Source organism: Diadema antillarum, unplaced genomic scaffold (assembly GCF_040938485.1).
Source record: "Diadema antillarum isolate AM-2024a unplaced genomic scaffold, OU_Dant_1.0 scf00000061, whole genome shotgun sequence".
Lineage (NCBI taxonomy): Eukaryota > Metazoa > Echinodermata > Echinoidea > Diadematoida > Diadematidae > Diadema > Diadema antillarum.
Window position 1 is genome coordinate 2,302,954 of NW_027270950.1, and position 18,164 is coordinate 2,321,117.

An 18,164-nucleotide genomic window follows, 5' to 3' on the forward strand; every position below is an offset into this window, starting at 1 on the left:
ATGAACAGAAGAAATTTTCAGCCACCATAGGAGAAGGTACTGTATACAGTTAGAGTCAATACGCTCACATACAGCTGTATATGGCTGCACTACGAAGTTTCATGGGTTCACCAAAAATAAAATAAATCAAAATCCTGTAATTTATTGAAGACACATTCAGAATAATTTCATTTCTTTTTTCCACATCAACATTTGAAGACAAACTTTTGGCCTTCAAGCAGAATCGTAATTCATGGAGACTTTTCCATTTTTTCCTCTCGTATACATGATAAATAGGTATATCTCACAAATAACACTTAATACCATATTGTTACAAAGCAATAGATGGAAAGAATGTAAGATTCTCCTGGATGCTATGCACACTTCCATACTTGTGCAGGTCTGAGTAAGAATCGCTTAAAAGTTACAAGGCTACCTAGGACTCCATGGCACTTCCACTGACAACATTAAGGACCTTGGTCTTTAAAATCATCACATATTTTCTCCTGTGCACACACTTATAAAGCTTAGACTGAACTCTTGCTGAGTGGTCCAATGACAGTCCAATTTGCACAAGAGAGTGTTAACAGATGATGTACACACATTGAACAGTTGATAATCACCTGACCTTTATAACAAGTATTCATTGTTACATACTGCAACAACAAAAGTGACATGACAATTAAAAGACCAGGTTCTTGTAGCTTTTAGCGTTTGGTCATACAAGGTATTAAAAAAAAATCATGTGCATGCCGCTATAAAATGTAGATGGTACACGTATGTGCAGTTACAAAATATCTGAATAGCTGTTCATCATTCCAAATATGGTGAGGTGTCTCAAGTATGACAAAAGTTGGTCAAAATCATTACAATGTTGTGCGCCTTTTAACACAGGATTGGATACATATACAGTGCTTAAACAATATGACCTACAACCTCAGTTACAGGAAACAACGATAAATGTACAGGTACACGTAGATAGATTAAATCTTTCACTCTAACAGAGTATCAATATCTACCGTCATTCTTTCTTCTATAACGAATTCCATTGCAAAACTGCTACTGATGTTGCATTTTGCAATTGCGGTCGCAGTTACACATATTAAATTGATAAAGTTCTTGATTATTCCCATGTAAGACCCATGTTTCTTTTTGAGTTAGAATGAAACTTTACATATTTCAAGAGAAAAAATCCTAACGCTTCTAAATGGGTCTACCTCATTATTCCACGTAATTTCATGGACCTGTCACAGACAAGGTCAACCATGAATGTACAGTAATTGTCTAAACCCTGTGTAGTGTTGATCCCACACAGATTGAGTACTTCTATCCTACACAAACATGATCAAAATTTGGGAGGCTCTTTTGCATGTGACAACAGAGCCAAATAAAGAAGAATGTCTTCTTCTTCTGCTTGTGTCTTGTGTTAACACAAGGGCATAATCAATGCATGCAACATCATGATTATATTGGTTGTTCTTTGTTTAAGTGTTTGTGTGTTCTCTGTCAGTTTCACATGAATTATATAATAGTGCCTTTTCTGGACCTATTTTCTTAATATTGCCCTCAGGACTAGCCTGCGTGACAAAAGCAGTTCTCGTATCTATAAAGTATGCAGCATTTTAAACCTTACTCAGGAAACGACTACAGTGTCTGCCAAGTTTTCGCTTGGAGAGAAAAAAGAGATACTTGCGCATTGGCTTTGAGACTTGCAAGAGTGGATCAAAGGTACAGATTTTATACTGGTGTGATCGCTGATCCATACTGCATTACACTATAGAGTGGCATACGTAACATCTCTCCGGCTTGCTCACTGTAGAGCATACATACACATGATTGTAAAGCCTGCGAAGTAATCATGACAAGATTCAAACTTGATTTGCTCTGAATGTCCACATAACTGCGTTCACTATCCCTTCATATAGATCACATGGTAGAGGATAATTGGCAATCCCCAGAACCATTTCCTCATGCAACTAATGGTGATTGTATTAGTGACCCTGACTGCATATTTCACAGCGAAGAAAATATTCCTCGAAAGCTGGTTGGTTGTAGCCAAGGCATGTTGCTCCAGTTGCTGCAATCACTACAAAGTTGTCTCTTCTGAATATTCTGCAAGCAAACTTGGTTCCCGATGATTCTTTGACACACACCATCCTACAGTATGATCAAGTCTTCTTTGAATTTATTCTTGTTTAAAAGCTTAATTTAGCATTATTACAAAAACAGTACTGTAAAGTCAATTTCACAACCCCCTCTCTCCTTAACCTCACTCCTAATTTATGTTTATTCGTGAAGTATAAATACTTCTATTCAGTTATCCTCAGTTTGAAAATTCAAACACTGAGTGACTACTTGTAAAATATCAAATACTCTAATCTTTCCAGTAATGTCATGAAGAATCTGTTTTTGTCTCTCAAAGTAAATCTATGAATTACATATGATTTTGCGAGAGGAGTGCATGTTTATGTAAAACAGAAAATCCACTTCTGCTATAATAATATTTGATCATTTTTTAGACACCACGTTTGCAAACATATCCTCACTATACATTACAAAATCACAGTAGATGGACACATGGTCACTTATAATCATTGATGCTCCATGGGTTCATTTACACGTACATCAGACATCAGCACAGCAAGAATAAAGCTTAAAATGGGGTAGAAAAGCGGCCAGCTTTGTCTTGGTGTAATGGTACAAGTCTTGCTGTTTGAACATATAACCTCAGTATCATACACCACCGAAGAACTTGGCAGTTGAAATAAAATCAGTCAAATTGCGCTCCTACGGAGGAAGTTGCACATAATATCTTACAGAGTTTTTCTCTTCACATTTTTTAAAGTCATGGCACAAGAACACTCTATTGCCCGAGAAGGAGTCATTGCCGAGAAGATTCTTTGGATACGATGCAAGCAAAAAGAATAAAAGGATGAACACCTCCGAAGAAGTCCAAGTAGACATGAGGGATACATGGAGAATCTCAGGCAATATTGCGTTCCATGGCGTCGCAGACGCGTTCCATGACATGTGCCCAGTCCCGGTGAATGTGACCTCCCCGATCGCATCTCACACACACTGTACGGGCCGGGACCTGCAAGGGCTGCACATGTGGCTTGACCAATCAGCGGATGGACGACGCCTCGCGGTACTGCTCGCCCTCCATGACGAAGAATTCCTCCAGCTTCCACTGCAGGGTCTCGAAGGTTGGCCGGTCCATAGCCTTGGACTTCCAGCACTCCAGCATAATCTCGTAGAGCTCCGGCGGGCAGCCGGGCGGGCAGGGCATCCGGTAGCCACGGTCAACGTTGTCCAGTACCTCCTTGTTGGTCATGCCTGGGGGCAGAGGGACAGAGAGAGAGAGAAAGCGGGTAACAACCACATCAGGATGACCATTAAATGCAAGAAGTGCTGTTGGTGAATTCATCAAAGTCTCTAGCTTTTTAATATCAAGTGTACATCAGTCAGCATTTCAAAACACTGAGCAAACACAAGGGCCCCGTTTCATAAAAGATGTTGGGGTGGCAACTCTTGCTGGAATGGCAACTTCCAATAGCAACAGCCAATCAGGAAGCTGGATTCTTATCGTTACCATGACAATTGCCATTCCAGCAAGAGTTGCTGTCATACTGACTTTTTATGAAATGGGTCCCCAATTTCCTGTCTCATCTTTTTTAACACTCCTTTCTCATAACCTCAGTATGATGTTATCCTAGCATTAGTAGTTCCTATTCATCAGGCTATCTATTTTGTATCTATCTAACTATCCATCTATCCATCTATTTATCAATCTATCTATCTATCTATCTATCTATCTATCTATCTATCTATCTACTGGCATCTATCTATCTATCTACCAGTGTCTATCTATCTATCTATCTATCTATCTATCTATCTATCTATCTATCTATCTATCTATCTATCTATCTACCTGTCTATCTACAGGACATGTATCTATACCTCTCTATAATGTCTGTTCATTTTGTTAATGATCTTTCTATGTACACCAAGAATAAATCTATCCAACTACAATGTACCTCTTCATTAGTTTTTAACAGCTTTCCCTGCTTTGAACAAGATGGACACAGGAGATCAAACTTGAGAGATTGTCACAGGTCTGTAGGTAAATGTGGGTTTTCCAAATTAACCTGCCTGCTGTAAAATGCCCTTTTACAGCAAATAAGTCGGACACTTGAGGAATCTGTTGCTGGCATGAAGGGGCAGGTGATTCAACCCACACCCTTAATCATTTAACCCTTAGAGCGCTTTGCTCCCAAATGGCTCAGATTTCTGGAAACTTATTGTTAATGTATAGAGATTAACTAATCCCCCTTAAATCCCTATTCTATCACCATGGCCTTCCTAATGGAACGAGGCACATTGGAACACCTGAGTGAATTAGTTAATCTTTAACTCAGTCAAGTTTGGATGGAATGTCGGATGCTGATGCAGGACGAGTCCCGAGTATTAACTCGGGCAGTTGCCCAAAGAAAATGCGCGTTATAGCAAGATCAGTCCATCCTCAGTAGGTTAATAGCAAGCTACCCCGAGTGCCTCGGCACATATAGGGTTGAAGGTCTGGAAACTAATTGTTAATGAATAGAGATCACCTAATCCCATTAATCCCTACCATCTGAGCATGGTCTTCCCATTGAACTAAGACACATTGCTACACTTGATCGGGCTCACTAATCTGCAACTAGATCACGTTTGAAGGCCTGCTAAACTGAATGTTGATGAAGAGGCTTGGCAAGTTACACAGAGTGCCTTGGCACATAAAGGCCCAAATTCACATGAATTTGGGCCTAAAGGGTTAAAGGTGAAAGGTTGCACCCACCTGGGTAGGGTATCCGGCCATAGGTGATGATCTCTGTCAGGAGGATGCCAAAGGACCAGACGTCGGACTTGATGGTAAAGGCGTGGTAGTTGGCTGCCTCCGGCGCTGTCCACTTGATGGGGAACTTGGCTCCCACGTGGGACTCGTAGATTTCATCCTGGAGAGGGCAAGGAGACAAAAAAGGAGAATTCAATTACCACCAGATGATGATGGTGATGATGTTGATGATGATGTTGATGTAACAATGATGTTGATGATGATGATGATGATGATGATGATGATGATGATGATGATGATGATGATGATGATTCTATCAATGATCATGTGAATGATGATGACACTGATGTGATGATGATAATGATTATGATTATGTTGATGATGTTGATACAAATGATGGTGATGATATTCTACATTATTCTAAAGTTTGGGATCATAAAACAAATGAGAAATTGTGTTTTAAGCAGTTTTTCTAGACCACTTTTCTGTAGAATAGTGTGATTAGGTATGTCTTACAGGTGTACAGTGTACATTCCCCTTTTCATCTCTTCAAAATCCTTTACACACTCTTCACTATCACCTACAATAACATCTGAAAGGATGATGCTACTGCTTTGAAAGTTGGTATTAGTCATGGGTAGAATGTGTCAATAGAGCAAGCTCAATTTCAGCCTAATCTGTTAATCTCTTTATTGTTGTTGCTAAGGAGTTTTACATCCTGTTTTTTGTCCCATTTAATGCACAGAGCATGGCTTGGAAGGATTAAGCGCCTGAACAGACACTACACTTCAGAGCCTCTTTTCTTGGTATACATTTTTTCAGAGTGTGTGCTTTCTTTACAATATTTTGGCTGATTAGGAGAGTCCATTTGAACTGAGTTATACATCATTTTATAGATACGTCTGCTCCTTTTGAATCTGCCCTCAACTAAATTTCAGTGTCTGGCGACTTTTCGTTGGTTTTGTGGTGCAGGGTTACATTCTCTTATTCATTTTTTTTTTTTTTACCATTCCATATTCTGCATTTTACAATTAATCATTAACATTTCAAGAATAGAATGTGCTGACTGTTGAATAACACAATAATATTGTTAAATAGTACAAATGAAATGTGAAGACTCTACGAACAATCAGAGAACCCTTGACAACTACATGTATCACTTGTGTTACCGCATATTGCAGATACAAACAGCTGCAATGAAGATAATGGCCACTATGAAACCCCAAACTCATCATTACTTTGATATGTGCCTCCAAACCGAGTCACTGACAACTTTTGTTGGATTCGTCATCTGTCAGCACTTGGCAGGGGAATTTTGATGGGTGCTAATCCCAATGTCCTCTATAAACTAACCACAGACACATACTACTCATGTCTGGCAAGCCAGGACTTTGTATTCATCACACAAACATTATGACAAGTGCTTAAAACAAGAAGCTGTTGAGATTCAGTGGAGAATACAACAGACTTTTGATCACAAAGTCTATGGTTCAAGCTCCCTGGCAGCTGCACTTGTGCCCCTAGACGAGGCACTATTTTCTCCCTGCCTTGTATCTGGGAGGGGACTTACAGTCATTTGTCTCATTGATGCTTACTGACAAGCATTCATTGCTTCTTCAGCAGTCACAAAAACCAAATCAAATTAAATCAAATCTTATACCTAGACAAAAATACAAAACAACAGCCTGACAAGTAGAATCAATGTAGAGACTAAATTTTGATTTTTTTTTTCCCCCTATGTGCCAATGTGCAAATATCAACTGCTCTGAGGGGCACTAAAAACTACAACATTGCCCAGAGGTGAGTCAAGGGGCACACTACTGTTGAGAAATCACCAAGGGCAAATGGTTTTAACCATGACCCAAAAAGAAGCAGTCAATATCTGTTTTATATACACTATCCCATTTTAACAATTTAAGATATTTATGCTAACTGCCAGGCAGTATAACAAAAACTAGTGACTGCACTTTTGACCAATCAGAATTGAGGATTCATCAAAAGAGGTATATTGTAATAACCTTTGCAAGTCATGCTGCATTGACGTTTACTAGTGCACACTTTTTGAGATTTGACCGTCAGGTGACATAATATATCAGCGATTCATTCAGCAGTTTGTTGGCATCAGATGCAGAACGGAAATACTATGGGGTCATTCTATTAGGTGGAAGTTTCTATTTTTACGTCATCACCGTAGAGCTGATGACTACATATTGCATTGCGTAGTGACTATCAGCCTGAAGGAGAATACTGTTGTGGCTAACTTCCAGGAAAGAAAGTGTATTTTGAGAGACGTTGATGATCCTTTGTAATAATGCAATTCAAAGTGCCAAAGTAAACCAAATATGCCCCATAACGTCATAATCTGTAAAGTAAAGAAGACTATAAAGAACTTCTTGGCAATGACTGCAAACCGGTGATAGGCTGTTATAGCACTTTTGAATAGGAAATTCACCTTGAAAAACAAAAAGAGGGTGTCAAATGGATTGACGTAAAATCAGTTTGGCATCCTAGAGCCTGTCCAAGTGAGTGAGATCATAATCAACAATAGGGGTTGACAAAACGATCATACAAAGGAACTGCATGCAAATGGAAAAACACAAAGAAATCAGGTCATCATAGATTTATAAAGCAGACAGACTACAAGTCCTCATATCCTGAAATTTGGAAAGCAAAATGTGTGCTTTGAATGAGTGGTTGTACTGTAGGTCCAATGATAGCATAAGCCCTTTCATACAATTGTACCAAGCATTTTTAAGATTATCTCAGGTCATGAAGTACTGTTGTACGGTCCTTGTAACTGCCAATACAAACGAACTGCGGTAGGTAAAAACTTTTAAAGCTTCCTATCTAAGCAAAACAAAAACAATTTAAACAAAACTTGGTTATATTGATACTTGGACCAGTTTTGAATAGTGAAGTCAGCATTAGTACAAAATTTTGAACTTCACTTTGCCACTGTGACCATTCATTTACAATGATAATGACCATTCTTTAATTCAGAGGCTAAGGAACTGTGTGTACCATCACAGAATGGCTTATGTGTTTCCAACAATATTTTAGCATACTTTTTTAAAAATACAGACGAAATGCCTGTCTTTAAAAGATCACAGATGGAAGATGAAATAAGCACAATTCTCTAAAACACACTCTATAACCTGCAGCATCTGCTGTCGTGACGGTAAACCAACTTCTCCAAAAATTTCCTGTCACTTCTACCCCCAGTTTCCCACAGCAACAAAGACCCCCTTACACATCTACAGTGTAGGATGCCCACGACTGCCTGATGATCTGAACAACTGCCAGGGCGGAAGCGGCGTTAAATGTCGGAACTCGGATCGTGCGTGATCCAATCGAGAATTCGACATGACAACCTTGAAACGTAATTCTTCTCCCCCTCCTTCCCAAATCCTTTCATTTTCATCATATCCTCTCTTTGCTAACATCGTGTGCCACTTTCTGAGTACTGGCTTCTCCCTCCCCCAACACAAAAATAATCATTCAATTCATCACATCCCATGAGGACCCCTTTTTTTTTTTTTTTTTTTTTGAAATGCAGAAACCATCACCTCTCATCATCAAATTGGCACTTCTGGATTTCAACTGCATCGATGAAAGATTAGTCGGAACTGGTAAAAATCATCAAATCTGCACTTTCATATTACAAAAGATACAATTTTCATCATTTTTTTTCCTTTAGAAAAACGTGAACATTAATTCTCTGAAATTTGTGGCAGATTGAAGAATGCAGAAACCTTCACCTCTCATCATCAAATTGGCACTTCTGAATTTCAACTGCATCGATGTATGAATTTGGCATTGAGGAGACCTTTTTGTGTACAAACTGAATAGAGAGCCTCTCAACACTTAGACCATACAGAGTTGCCAATTCGTCTTACTCTCTAAAATCTAACAGTTCATAATTTTTTTCAGTAAGTCTGTTTTGTTTTCGTTTCGTTTTTCATTTATTTAATTCTCTGAATTTTTGGTTTGATACAAAGCAACATAATGTCAGGATGGAACTTTCTGTTAAATTCTTATTAACATCATTAATTTTGAATAACATTATGCCATCTTATCTCAATCTAAACTGTAAGCCTGCTGCATACTCATGATCTGATGGGAGTGTGTATTCTACTTTCTATTAACCCATTGAGGATAAGCGTTAATCACACTGATTCAAACTTTGCACAACTTTCAACGTCAGACAGAGACCTGCCTTGATAGAGCAGTACATAGACATTGTCCACGCCATATATTTTGTGATGGTTGTGTATCTAGGGATCTTGCCAATCGACTGACATTTGTGAACTTAACAACATGCTAACACACATTTGAACTGCCCCATATAGCATAAATGCCAACATTCATGTACCATTATCACATCAGGGCTGCCAACTCTCACGCATTGAGCGTGAGACTCATGCAATTCAACCAGTTTTGACTGTCTCACTCTGATAAACGAAATCTCACGCTAAACCCCCAAAATGGAAAGTATGACTACAAAAATAAATATATCCCTAAATTATCTGATATTCCGAATATCGATATGCCCAAGCCCAAAATTTCGAGATTTTCCCGCATGGGTGTAAAGCTTAACCAAAAATAATCGTTTTCGGTTCGCACGCAAAGACGAGCTATTGGATTACGATTGGTTTCTACCTATACCACGTGAGCGTAGCTTGTACTTTTGGCAAATTACAGTACATGTATGGCTATGACGTGTGCTTTACATCACTTTACATACACTGACTGTGTACGTAGTATGTACGTACGTACGGCCGCACAGCAGGCCGCCAGGCGCTAGCCAGGAGGTCGCTCCGCTCCCTCGCAGTGTCTCACGCCAAACTCTCACTCAAGGTTGACAGCCCTGTCACACGAAATTGTGTTCCGAGTCACAATATACACTTCTCAGTAAATATAAAGCCATTTACAAAAGCTGATGCCAAGCACTCTACTACACTCCTAGCCATGTGTATTCCACAATGAGTCCTCGACGTATGCAGAATATGTTTAAACACAGTATGAATGTGGGTAACGTTGCACCACTATACAAATGTAAAATACTTTTAGTGTGAACATTGGATGATCCAGCAGTAAAAAATATGAAGAATTTTACAGATGTACAAACAAACATGCAAGTATTCGGAAATACTATAGACGATATTTTCATGTACAATGTAATTCCTACAGTCAATCTAATGTTGGTGGCCTTCAGCATACACACTCCTGCAGCAATTTTTTTGTTTTTATTCAAAATTTTTGTTCGTCCAGTGTTCAAGAGTGCATGTGTATGAGCATTTAGCTATTCACACACTCACTCTATGAGAGTCATTAAAGGGAGGGAAGAAGAGACTAAACAATGAATCATACCCCATCTACAGGCACGAAACATATCAACGATACTGTAATTTAGGGTACATTACTCTCCAATGCCCCTAATTCTCACTGACACGCGAGACCCATCCCTGCTCTAAGTTGTCATATCACTGAAGTATCATTTTGCACAAACAGGAAGCTTTTCCTCGTGCAGCAAAAAATACTGTTTTTCTCTCGACTGCTTTGATGCCATTACTCTACAACATGCCCTCATGTCACATCAGATCTAGACCCCTTTGATCTGGGAACCCCTTCTTTTAGGAACCCCCTTAGTCTATGTGCCCCCCTATTGGGGAAAAAATCCAGTGATTATTCAAATTCATGAAATTCTTCTGTCCAGTTGTTTTTATTACAAATGATTAACACATTCCCCTGCATCGACGTACATGTATGTAAATAAGCACTGAATTGATCAGTGTTTTAGTAGAAGCCATAATGAAAGAAATAATGGGCATACATTGTACAATGTACATACTCAATCAGGATTCAAACCTGTACGATCTCCTGATCTCCAGACAGGCATCTTATCCACTAGACCACCGAGATTCCACCTGACAGCTAGTGCTGGTTCTAATCCTTAAAGCGGATGGCTAGTAACCGATCAGTGGGAATCAGTGGGAATGCTGAGGGATGATTGTTCCAATCCTTGTGGGATTTATTTAAGGGTACATCATATATCTACTGTTGTGTGAAAATTATTTGCTTCAGAACGGTCTCATATTCAAGTAATGTGCAGATTAATGCCCTGTCACTGACCAGGGACGCTTACCTGGAAACATTAAACTGCACATTACTTGAATATGAGACCATTCTGAAGCAAATAATTTTCACACAAGAATAGATATATAGTGTACTCTTAAATGAATCCCACAAGGATTGGAACAATCATCCTCCAGCATTCCCACTGATTCCCACTGATCAGTTACTAGCCATCCCCTTTAATAGTTTGCAGCAGGTACTGCATAATTATTAACTGTGAAAATCAGAAGATAGTGATGTCTCATGCTATGAATTGTGTCTCTATATTGATTTCAAGAAAGAACGTTTCCCTTCAATGTTTCAACATCCAAACGTCTCCCTCGAATATCACGACATCCAAATGTCTCCCTTTGAATATTCCGACATCCTGGTGCATTATGAAGTTCCCTCCTAATGACATACTCCTGTGAATGGAGTGTTGTTCACTTCCTATGGTGTGCTGCCTTCTAAGAGGAGCCACGTTCCCTCCTTAAAGGGGACAGTCACACCTATAAATACACATAAACCATCTAGAGCCATGCTTTTCAACCAGTGGGCTGCAAAACTCTCGCAGGTGGGCTGCGATGTCTTCCAAAAATAGTAATAAAAAGATTTGTATTCAATCTGCCAGGGCCTCAAAAAAAACAAAAAACTAAAAAAACTATTAAAAAAATATAAGCCAAAGTGGGCCTCAGGTTAAAAAGGTTGAGAAGCATGAACCTAGGGTGTGTCACTCCCCATGTATGCTAGGGAATGGACCTGTAGACATTGTGAAAGACACATGTATGGAGACCTCCCACCCCCCCCCCCCCCCCACCTTTTAAGCCATCAACCTTACTCTGCTCAGCGAAAAAAAAAAAACAAACAAACAAACAAACATGATTCCTCGGTACATTAATTGCATGAAAATTTACAAAGGCAATTTAAATCTAGTTCATAGGACTTGCAAATGTTGACTGCAAGGAGCCCAAATTCAGTGCTTGTTTCACGCCACCTACCAAATTTAAGCCCTAGATTCGATTTTAAACTGCCTTTGTGAAATTCAGGACGTGATGTTTGATTTGGGTTTAAACCCCCGCAACTGACCGGGGACAGACTCAGAAACTAACCTTGATGACCCGGGCCAGGCCAAAGTCGGCCACCTTGCAGATGTTGTTCTCGCCAACCAGGACGTTCCTGGCCGCCAGGTCCCGGTGGATGTAGTTCTGTGACTCAAGGTAGGCCATGCCGGCCGCCACCTGGGCCGCCATGTCGATCAGAATCCTCAGCTGCAGCGAGTGACCCTTGGCTGGAGGGGTCAAATGTCAAATAATGCAAAATAATCATTTAATGACTTCAAAACAATCATTATGTCTCTGAATATATCCAGAGTATGAATGCAAAGTCAGAGAAACAAGAAATACTTTTGGAGATGGTCTTAACATATATTTTAATTACTGTCTTTGTTTTTCAGCAGGTTCAATCTCAAATTGATAGAAATAGATATAGTGTATTTGCTCTTACATTTACAGTAATATAAAACTCTTCATCTATTCAAACATACACTGTACTTGTTGAAATTTGCAAGTAGAGTAGATATGCTAGTTGAAGAGATTTGATATGACAAAACATCTGAAAGACAATTGCAACAAGATTCTTCATTCCCAATTAATTGAATTCCTTAAATGATTTCTATCATATTTGGCTATTGAAATTGAAAGAAAAAAATAAATTTGATATGATTTACAAAATATTGTTGCAAATAAGAATTGCTTCATCCAGCTTAGTTTCTGCTACATTTCTGCAACATTTTTCAAAACTTTTATACACCTGTATCATCGTACAAAGTGTGTCTTCTGTCTTGGGCAGCACTGAAATAAGAAGAATCACAAATTGCAAATCATCCAACACTTTCATATTCACGCTTTAATATACTACCTATACAAACCTTTCAAAATACATAATGCTTCCATGTCCACCAGACACAAAATATTCCCAACAAGTCTGACTCATCATTACTTGCATAATCATTGTTTATCTGTTTGTGTGTTTGTGGGTTGTTGTTGCTGTTGCTGGGGGTTTTTTTTGTGTGTGTTGTTGTTTTTTGTGTGGTTTTGTTTTGTTTTGTTTTTTTTGTTTGTTTTTTTTTGGGGGGGGGGGTTGGGGACTCTGGAAAGTGTGTTATTTTTGTCTCGAAATCTGACTTGCTGGTACACCCTCTGCATGTTTTCTTATACGTTGGAAGTGCCGCTCTGTTTTCATGCAAGTCACTGAACCCAAAAAGATATGAACCCAACACGAGATCAAAAGTCTTTTCTTTATTAAAGGGACTGCAGTTTCCTGACGATGGATATGCCATATATACAGTGCTATGAAGCCAAGCTGTCTGCGTCATAAGTCTGAAATCTACACACAGTAAGCTGCATAAAACCACTCCTCCTCCTTCTACATCAATGCGTAAATTATTCACACTTGCACCACCTTATAACTTTCTAGTGTCTAGTAGTGGTTACACAAAAACATCTGCGGCCCTGATGAAAGGCATATCTCGCTGGAGGAGATTTCGCTGCCTCCACTGCCTCGATTTGTGCAAAAAGGAATCCTGATTACTATTGGAGGTGAACATGATGACATATTATATCTTGCAATACCCTTTACTCATAGTCCTACCAATGCATATCTGTGTATGCACTCTGCTTAAATTGCAGAGAAATAAAAAAGACAATGTGTACATGTACAACGTATCAGAAGGGACACACATCACAGAGTATCGTGACTTAGTGAAAAAGAATGTACAAATGTGTAGGTATTGAAGTGTTTTGCTGTTCAAGTTTACTCCAAAGGAGTGCTCATCATACCATGTATGTTTGTAGCTAAACTCTGGATATAATACTGGGTATAAAGTGAGGCGGTTCCTCACCAGAAGATGTTCTGTAAAAGCCATCAACTCTACCACCGTCTGCTGCTCACTCCATCTCACACTGAACTTCTAACCCCCAAATGCAACCCCCTACACCCACCGTCGTCACACGTACGTTTTCTCCCACGTAACCCTGTCCTGTCACTACACTGATCCAACACGAACAAACTCGAACTTCAGTGAGGTAATTACAGACAGGATACCGGTAATTCCCAGAGCCGTATTTGGCTAAGAATCACCAAAGTGATCAAACACATTTTACTTTTTCGTTTGTCCTGTCGGGGTGGGGGGTTTTAGACTGAATCACACAAGTGTAACGATTATTCTCCATGCAATGAACAAATACAGCACTAGCACTGGAAAAGAGCCAATATCACAAATAGCAGTATGTGCATGCACTTGAAGCATTTTCAAACAAATGTTATGCCTCATCACAAAATACAGAGGTCCCGCTTCACTTGCTTTCAAGGCTCCTGAGTCAAAGAGAGGTTTCAGACTGCAAATTAAAATAGAACTACTGTAGGTTATAATCATGTTTGGGAAACGTGTACAAACCATATGCTCCAGACACGCTGAGAATGACAAAGTCTTCAGATGCTCAATGAAACGTGTCTTCTTGCAGTCTGCTCACAGTATTAAAGAGACTTTCAACGAAACAGCTGTATCGCCAACTCCGTGGTCTGTTCATCACACATGCAACTCTCTTCATTACCTTTACATGCAAGAGCATGTACGTGAACACACGCACCACTGGCGGAAATGAACTCAAAGTCAAGCTATGATACAACTCGTCCATTGTAGCTCAGAGGCCTGTATCTATCAAAACTGCAAATGCCCATCAAGAATTGAGCCAAATTTGACCAGAAGGCATCTCCGGATGATGCGCAGACAAAAGTGATCTGACGAACAACATTTGAGTAAGCTTTTACATAAAAGTACAATTTTGTAACTCACGAAGAATACACATGTTTCTATATATGATGTTTACAAATGAGTTCTTCACCATGTGTGATAACTCTCCAAACTCTGCTCCACACAAAGTTCTTCAAGTACACCGTATATTGCGTACAAATGAAGATGGATGGGTACATCATTTCTACTTACATGTATGGCTCCGTTTTGAGTTCAAGATTAATTCGAGAAGTGTGAAACATGTTTTTACACATATCTACCAATGAATTCTGCACCATGTGTGAAATCTCTCCAAACTTACGCTCCACACCAAAATCTACATTGTCTAACTCTTAGTAGCGTTGGTGTTAAAATGAAGATGGTCATGGTACTTCATTTCTGCTTTAGGCTCAGTCCTGAGTTCAAGAATAACTCAAGAAGTGTGATAGAAGTCGTATTTTTATTATGTTCACAAACAAGTTTTTCACCAAGTGTGAAAACTCCCAAAACTCTGCGTCACACCAAATTCTTCATGTAATGCTGATAAATGACGACGGACAGGAAACATCATTTCTGCTCAAGGCTCGGTCTTGAGTTCAAGAATGACTCGAGAAGCGTGAAACATGTTTTGGATATGTTTGCAAACAAGTTTTTCACCAAGTGCGAAAACTCTCCACACTTGTGCTCCACATCAGTTTCACGTAACGCTGATAAATTAGCATGGACAGCATGCATTATTATTGCTCAGTACTTAGTCTGGAATTCATAAATCAACCTTCAATGATTTTACTTTAAAATAGGGGGAAAACAGACTTTTGGCAAGATTGAGAGGCTTTGATATAACATGTTCAAATGCAGTTTGGGGGACCCCAACGGAATATATGCCAGGCCTTCAAAAGACTTATGAAATTGAGCATTGTTGTGAATACACTCTCATTCTTATTGTAGCACTATACTAGTACATTGTTTATTTTCTTCCACATTTTTTGAAATCAAAGTTATACAGTATTACATCAGAAGATCTGGGCAGTACTCATAATTGAAGCCAGACAATTGTATAGCATGTGTCGAGTAATGGCAATGGGATCGGGAAGAACAGCTTTCCAAAAGTGAGGAAAGCAATCGCCATATGGGACAGACAAGGAAATCATGGATTTCTTTGGAATTAAGTAACACTAACTTTACGTAATATTGACAGTCTGAGTTTCCGCCCATGTGGTGGATAAATGTGACGGGGTGTTCATTTACAATTTGTATAATAGTATGAAACTACCATGCACCTAGCATAATGTTATGCTCAGACGATATTAATAACTAGCTTTCAAGAAAATGGCAGTAAAACCGTAAGCAATGAAAATGTTGTCTTTTTTCTTTTTCTTTTCCATGTCTTGTTTTTCATTTGTGGTTGTTGTTGTTGTTGTTGTTGTTGTTGTTGTTGTTGTTGTTGTTGTTGTTGTTGTTGTTGTTGTTGTTGTTGTTGTTGTTGTTTGTTGTTGTTTTTTTTTTGGGGGGGGGTTGTTTTGTTTTTTGATGGGGGAGGGATTGACAGCTTGACATGGATTTATATGTCCTCAAGATAAGTACAGTGTATGTATAATGTGTGTGAGTGAGTGCTAATGGGTTAAAAGTCTTCTTTCCACTTGAATGGTAGAGAAGGAAAAAGAGGAGGGCATGTTGTCTCTTTCTGGGATCAATATTTGATGAGACCCATTGATCATCTCCACAGTGAATATACTCAGGAGGTAGCAGTATGCAGAAACACCAATAAAACGTGACATTTTCTTTGCTATTTATATATATATATAATATTTCATGTGGTTTCTAAAAAATAAAATAAAAAAATTAAAGGGGTTTCAATCATCTGAATCTGGACAGGATAGGGCTGGGTCCTTTGTTGTGTGCAATGGAAGCAATGTACTTTTTTTTCTTTCTAAATATCAATTTCCACCTGACCAAGTAAATTGGCCATTATGCCTGGAACCAAGACTATAGTTCCTGCCCCTCAACAACACTTACGACTCTGCAGGAATTCCAGGAGAGAGCCGTTGACCATGAGTTCCGTCACGATGTAGATGGGCTGGTCGCGGGTGCAGACGGCGTAGAGCTGGATCAGCTTGGGATGTCGCAGCTTCTTCATGATCTGTGCCTCCTTGAGGAAATCATCCGTGTTCATGGTATCTACATGGGAGAGGAAGGAGATGATGAGAGAGAGAGAGAGAGAAAGACAGTTAGAATCATTATTTGTAAACCATTTCGGTGCAGGAACCTGGAAGCCTGCGTATTAAAGGACAAGTTCACCTTCATAGACATGTGAGTTGAGTGAATGCAGCAATATTAGCAGATCACATCAGTGAGAGTTTGAGCAAAATCGGAAAATCCGTTAAAAAGTTATGAATTTTTGAAGTAACTGCTCAGTCACGGCTGGATGAAAAGACTACTATAGCTTGTGATGTCACATGAGTACAACAATATAAAGAAAGAATAAAGAAAATTCAACATATTTCCATTTTTCTCGCATAACAAAAGAACACTTGACTTCTCTCTTTCAGAAGGCAGGGGGAATAATATTACCTTTAACGTACGTCAGTAGCAAGTCAAAGAACTGTGCACTTTATTCAAAAAGTAAAGTTTTGTGAAATTCTCTTTTCAATTTCCTTATATAGTTGTACGTATGTGACATCATACACTGTAGTAGTCTTCTCTTCCAGCAGTGACTGCACAGATACTTAAAATATTTGTTACTTTTGAACGGATTGTCCAATTTTCCTCAAACTTTCACTGATGTGTTCTACTAATATTGCTGCATTATTTCAATCCTTATGTATATGAAGGTGGACTTGTCCTTTAAGTCTGTAGGCATTTCAGAATTCAGTGTGGAATGGGTTAAGGTATTTACTTTTTTGTATTCAGAGTGGAAAAAAAGCATTCAAATCTTCTGATAAAGCAAAGACTCCTCATATTGTGTGATGTACATGTCACATGTATCTTTCTGTGTATGTATCTTTCATAATTGTAGAAGTTATCATAATCTCTTAAACACTGTCATCATCATCGGTATTCTTAATCATCATCTATAATCTCTCAGATACTGTTGAATGTATTATCATTACTAGTATTCGTTTCATCAGCAGTATCATTACTATTTCTACCGGCATTGTATTAAACAAAGGGTAAAATGGCTTCTACGATGAAGACATCAAGACTTCAAAGATGCATTACAGAATCACAAATAGAGAGAAAGTAAAATTCTCTAGTGTCAGACCTTCAAAATTATTCTATATCATTCTCACATTACTGTTACTATTTGAAAAGGAAGAAAAAGAGACTTCAAGGTACATCTGTACTTCTGACTTCAGATGACTGTGACAATGACTTATCATGTTTTCATATGAATATTACAATATGGATTGAACCTCAACTTTGATGTAGAAACATAAAAACGGTAAC

The 18,164-nt window shown here is 38.8% G+C and overlaps 1 protein-coding gene across 1 annotated transcript in view; it reads right to left on the reverse strand.

Moving 5' to 3' along the window:
* Positions 1-3,103: 3,103 nt before the first annotated feature.
* Positions 3,104-18,164, reverse strand: part of LOC139716142 (tyrosine-protein kinase Src42A-like) — a 77,849-nt gene continuing 62,788 nt past the window's right edge. Inside the window, exons 5-8 of the mRNA XM_071627704.1 lie at positions 16,734-16,895; positions 12,037-12,215; positions 4,817-4,973; positions 3,104-3,315 (exon numbers count right to left, since the gene is read on the reverse strand). Of these exons, the coding sequence (XP_071483805.1) occupies positions 3,104-3,315; positions 4,817-4,973; positions 12,037-12,215; positions 16,734-16,895 (710 nt within the window). The remainder of the gene's footprint in view (positions 3,316-4,816; positions 4,974-12,036; positions 12,216-16,733; positions 16,896-18,164) is intronic.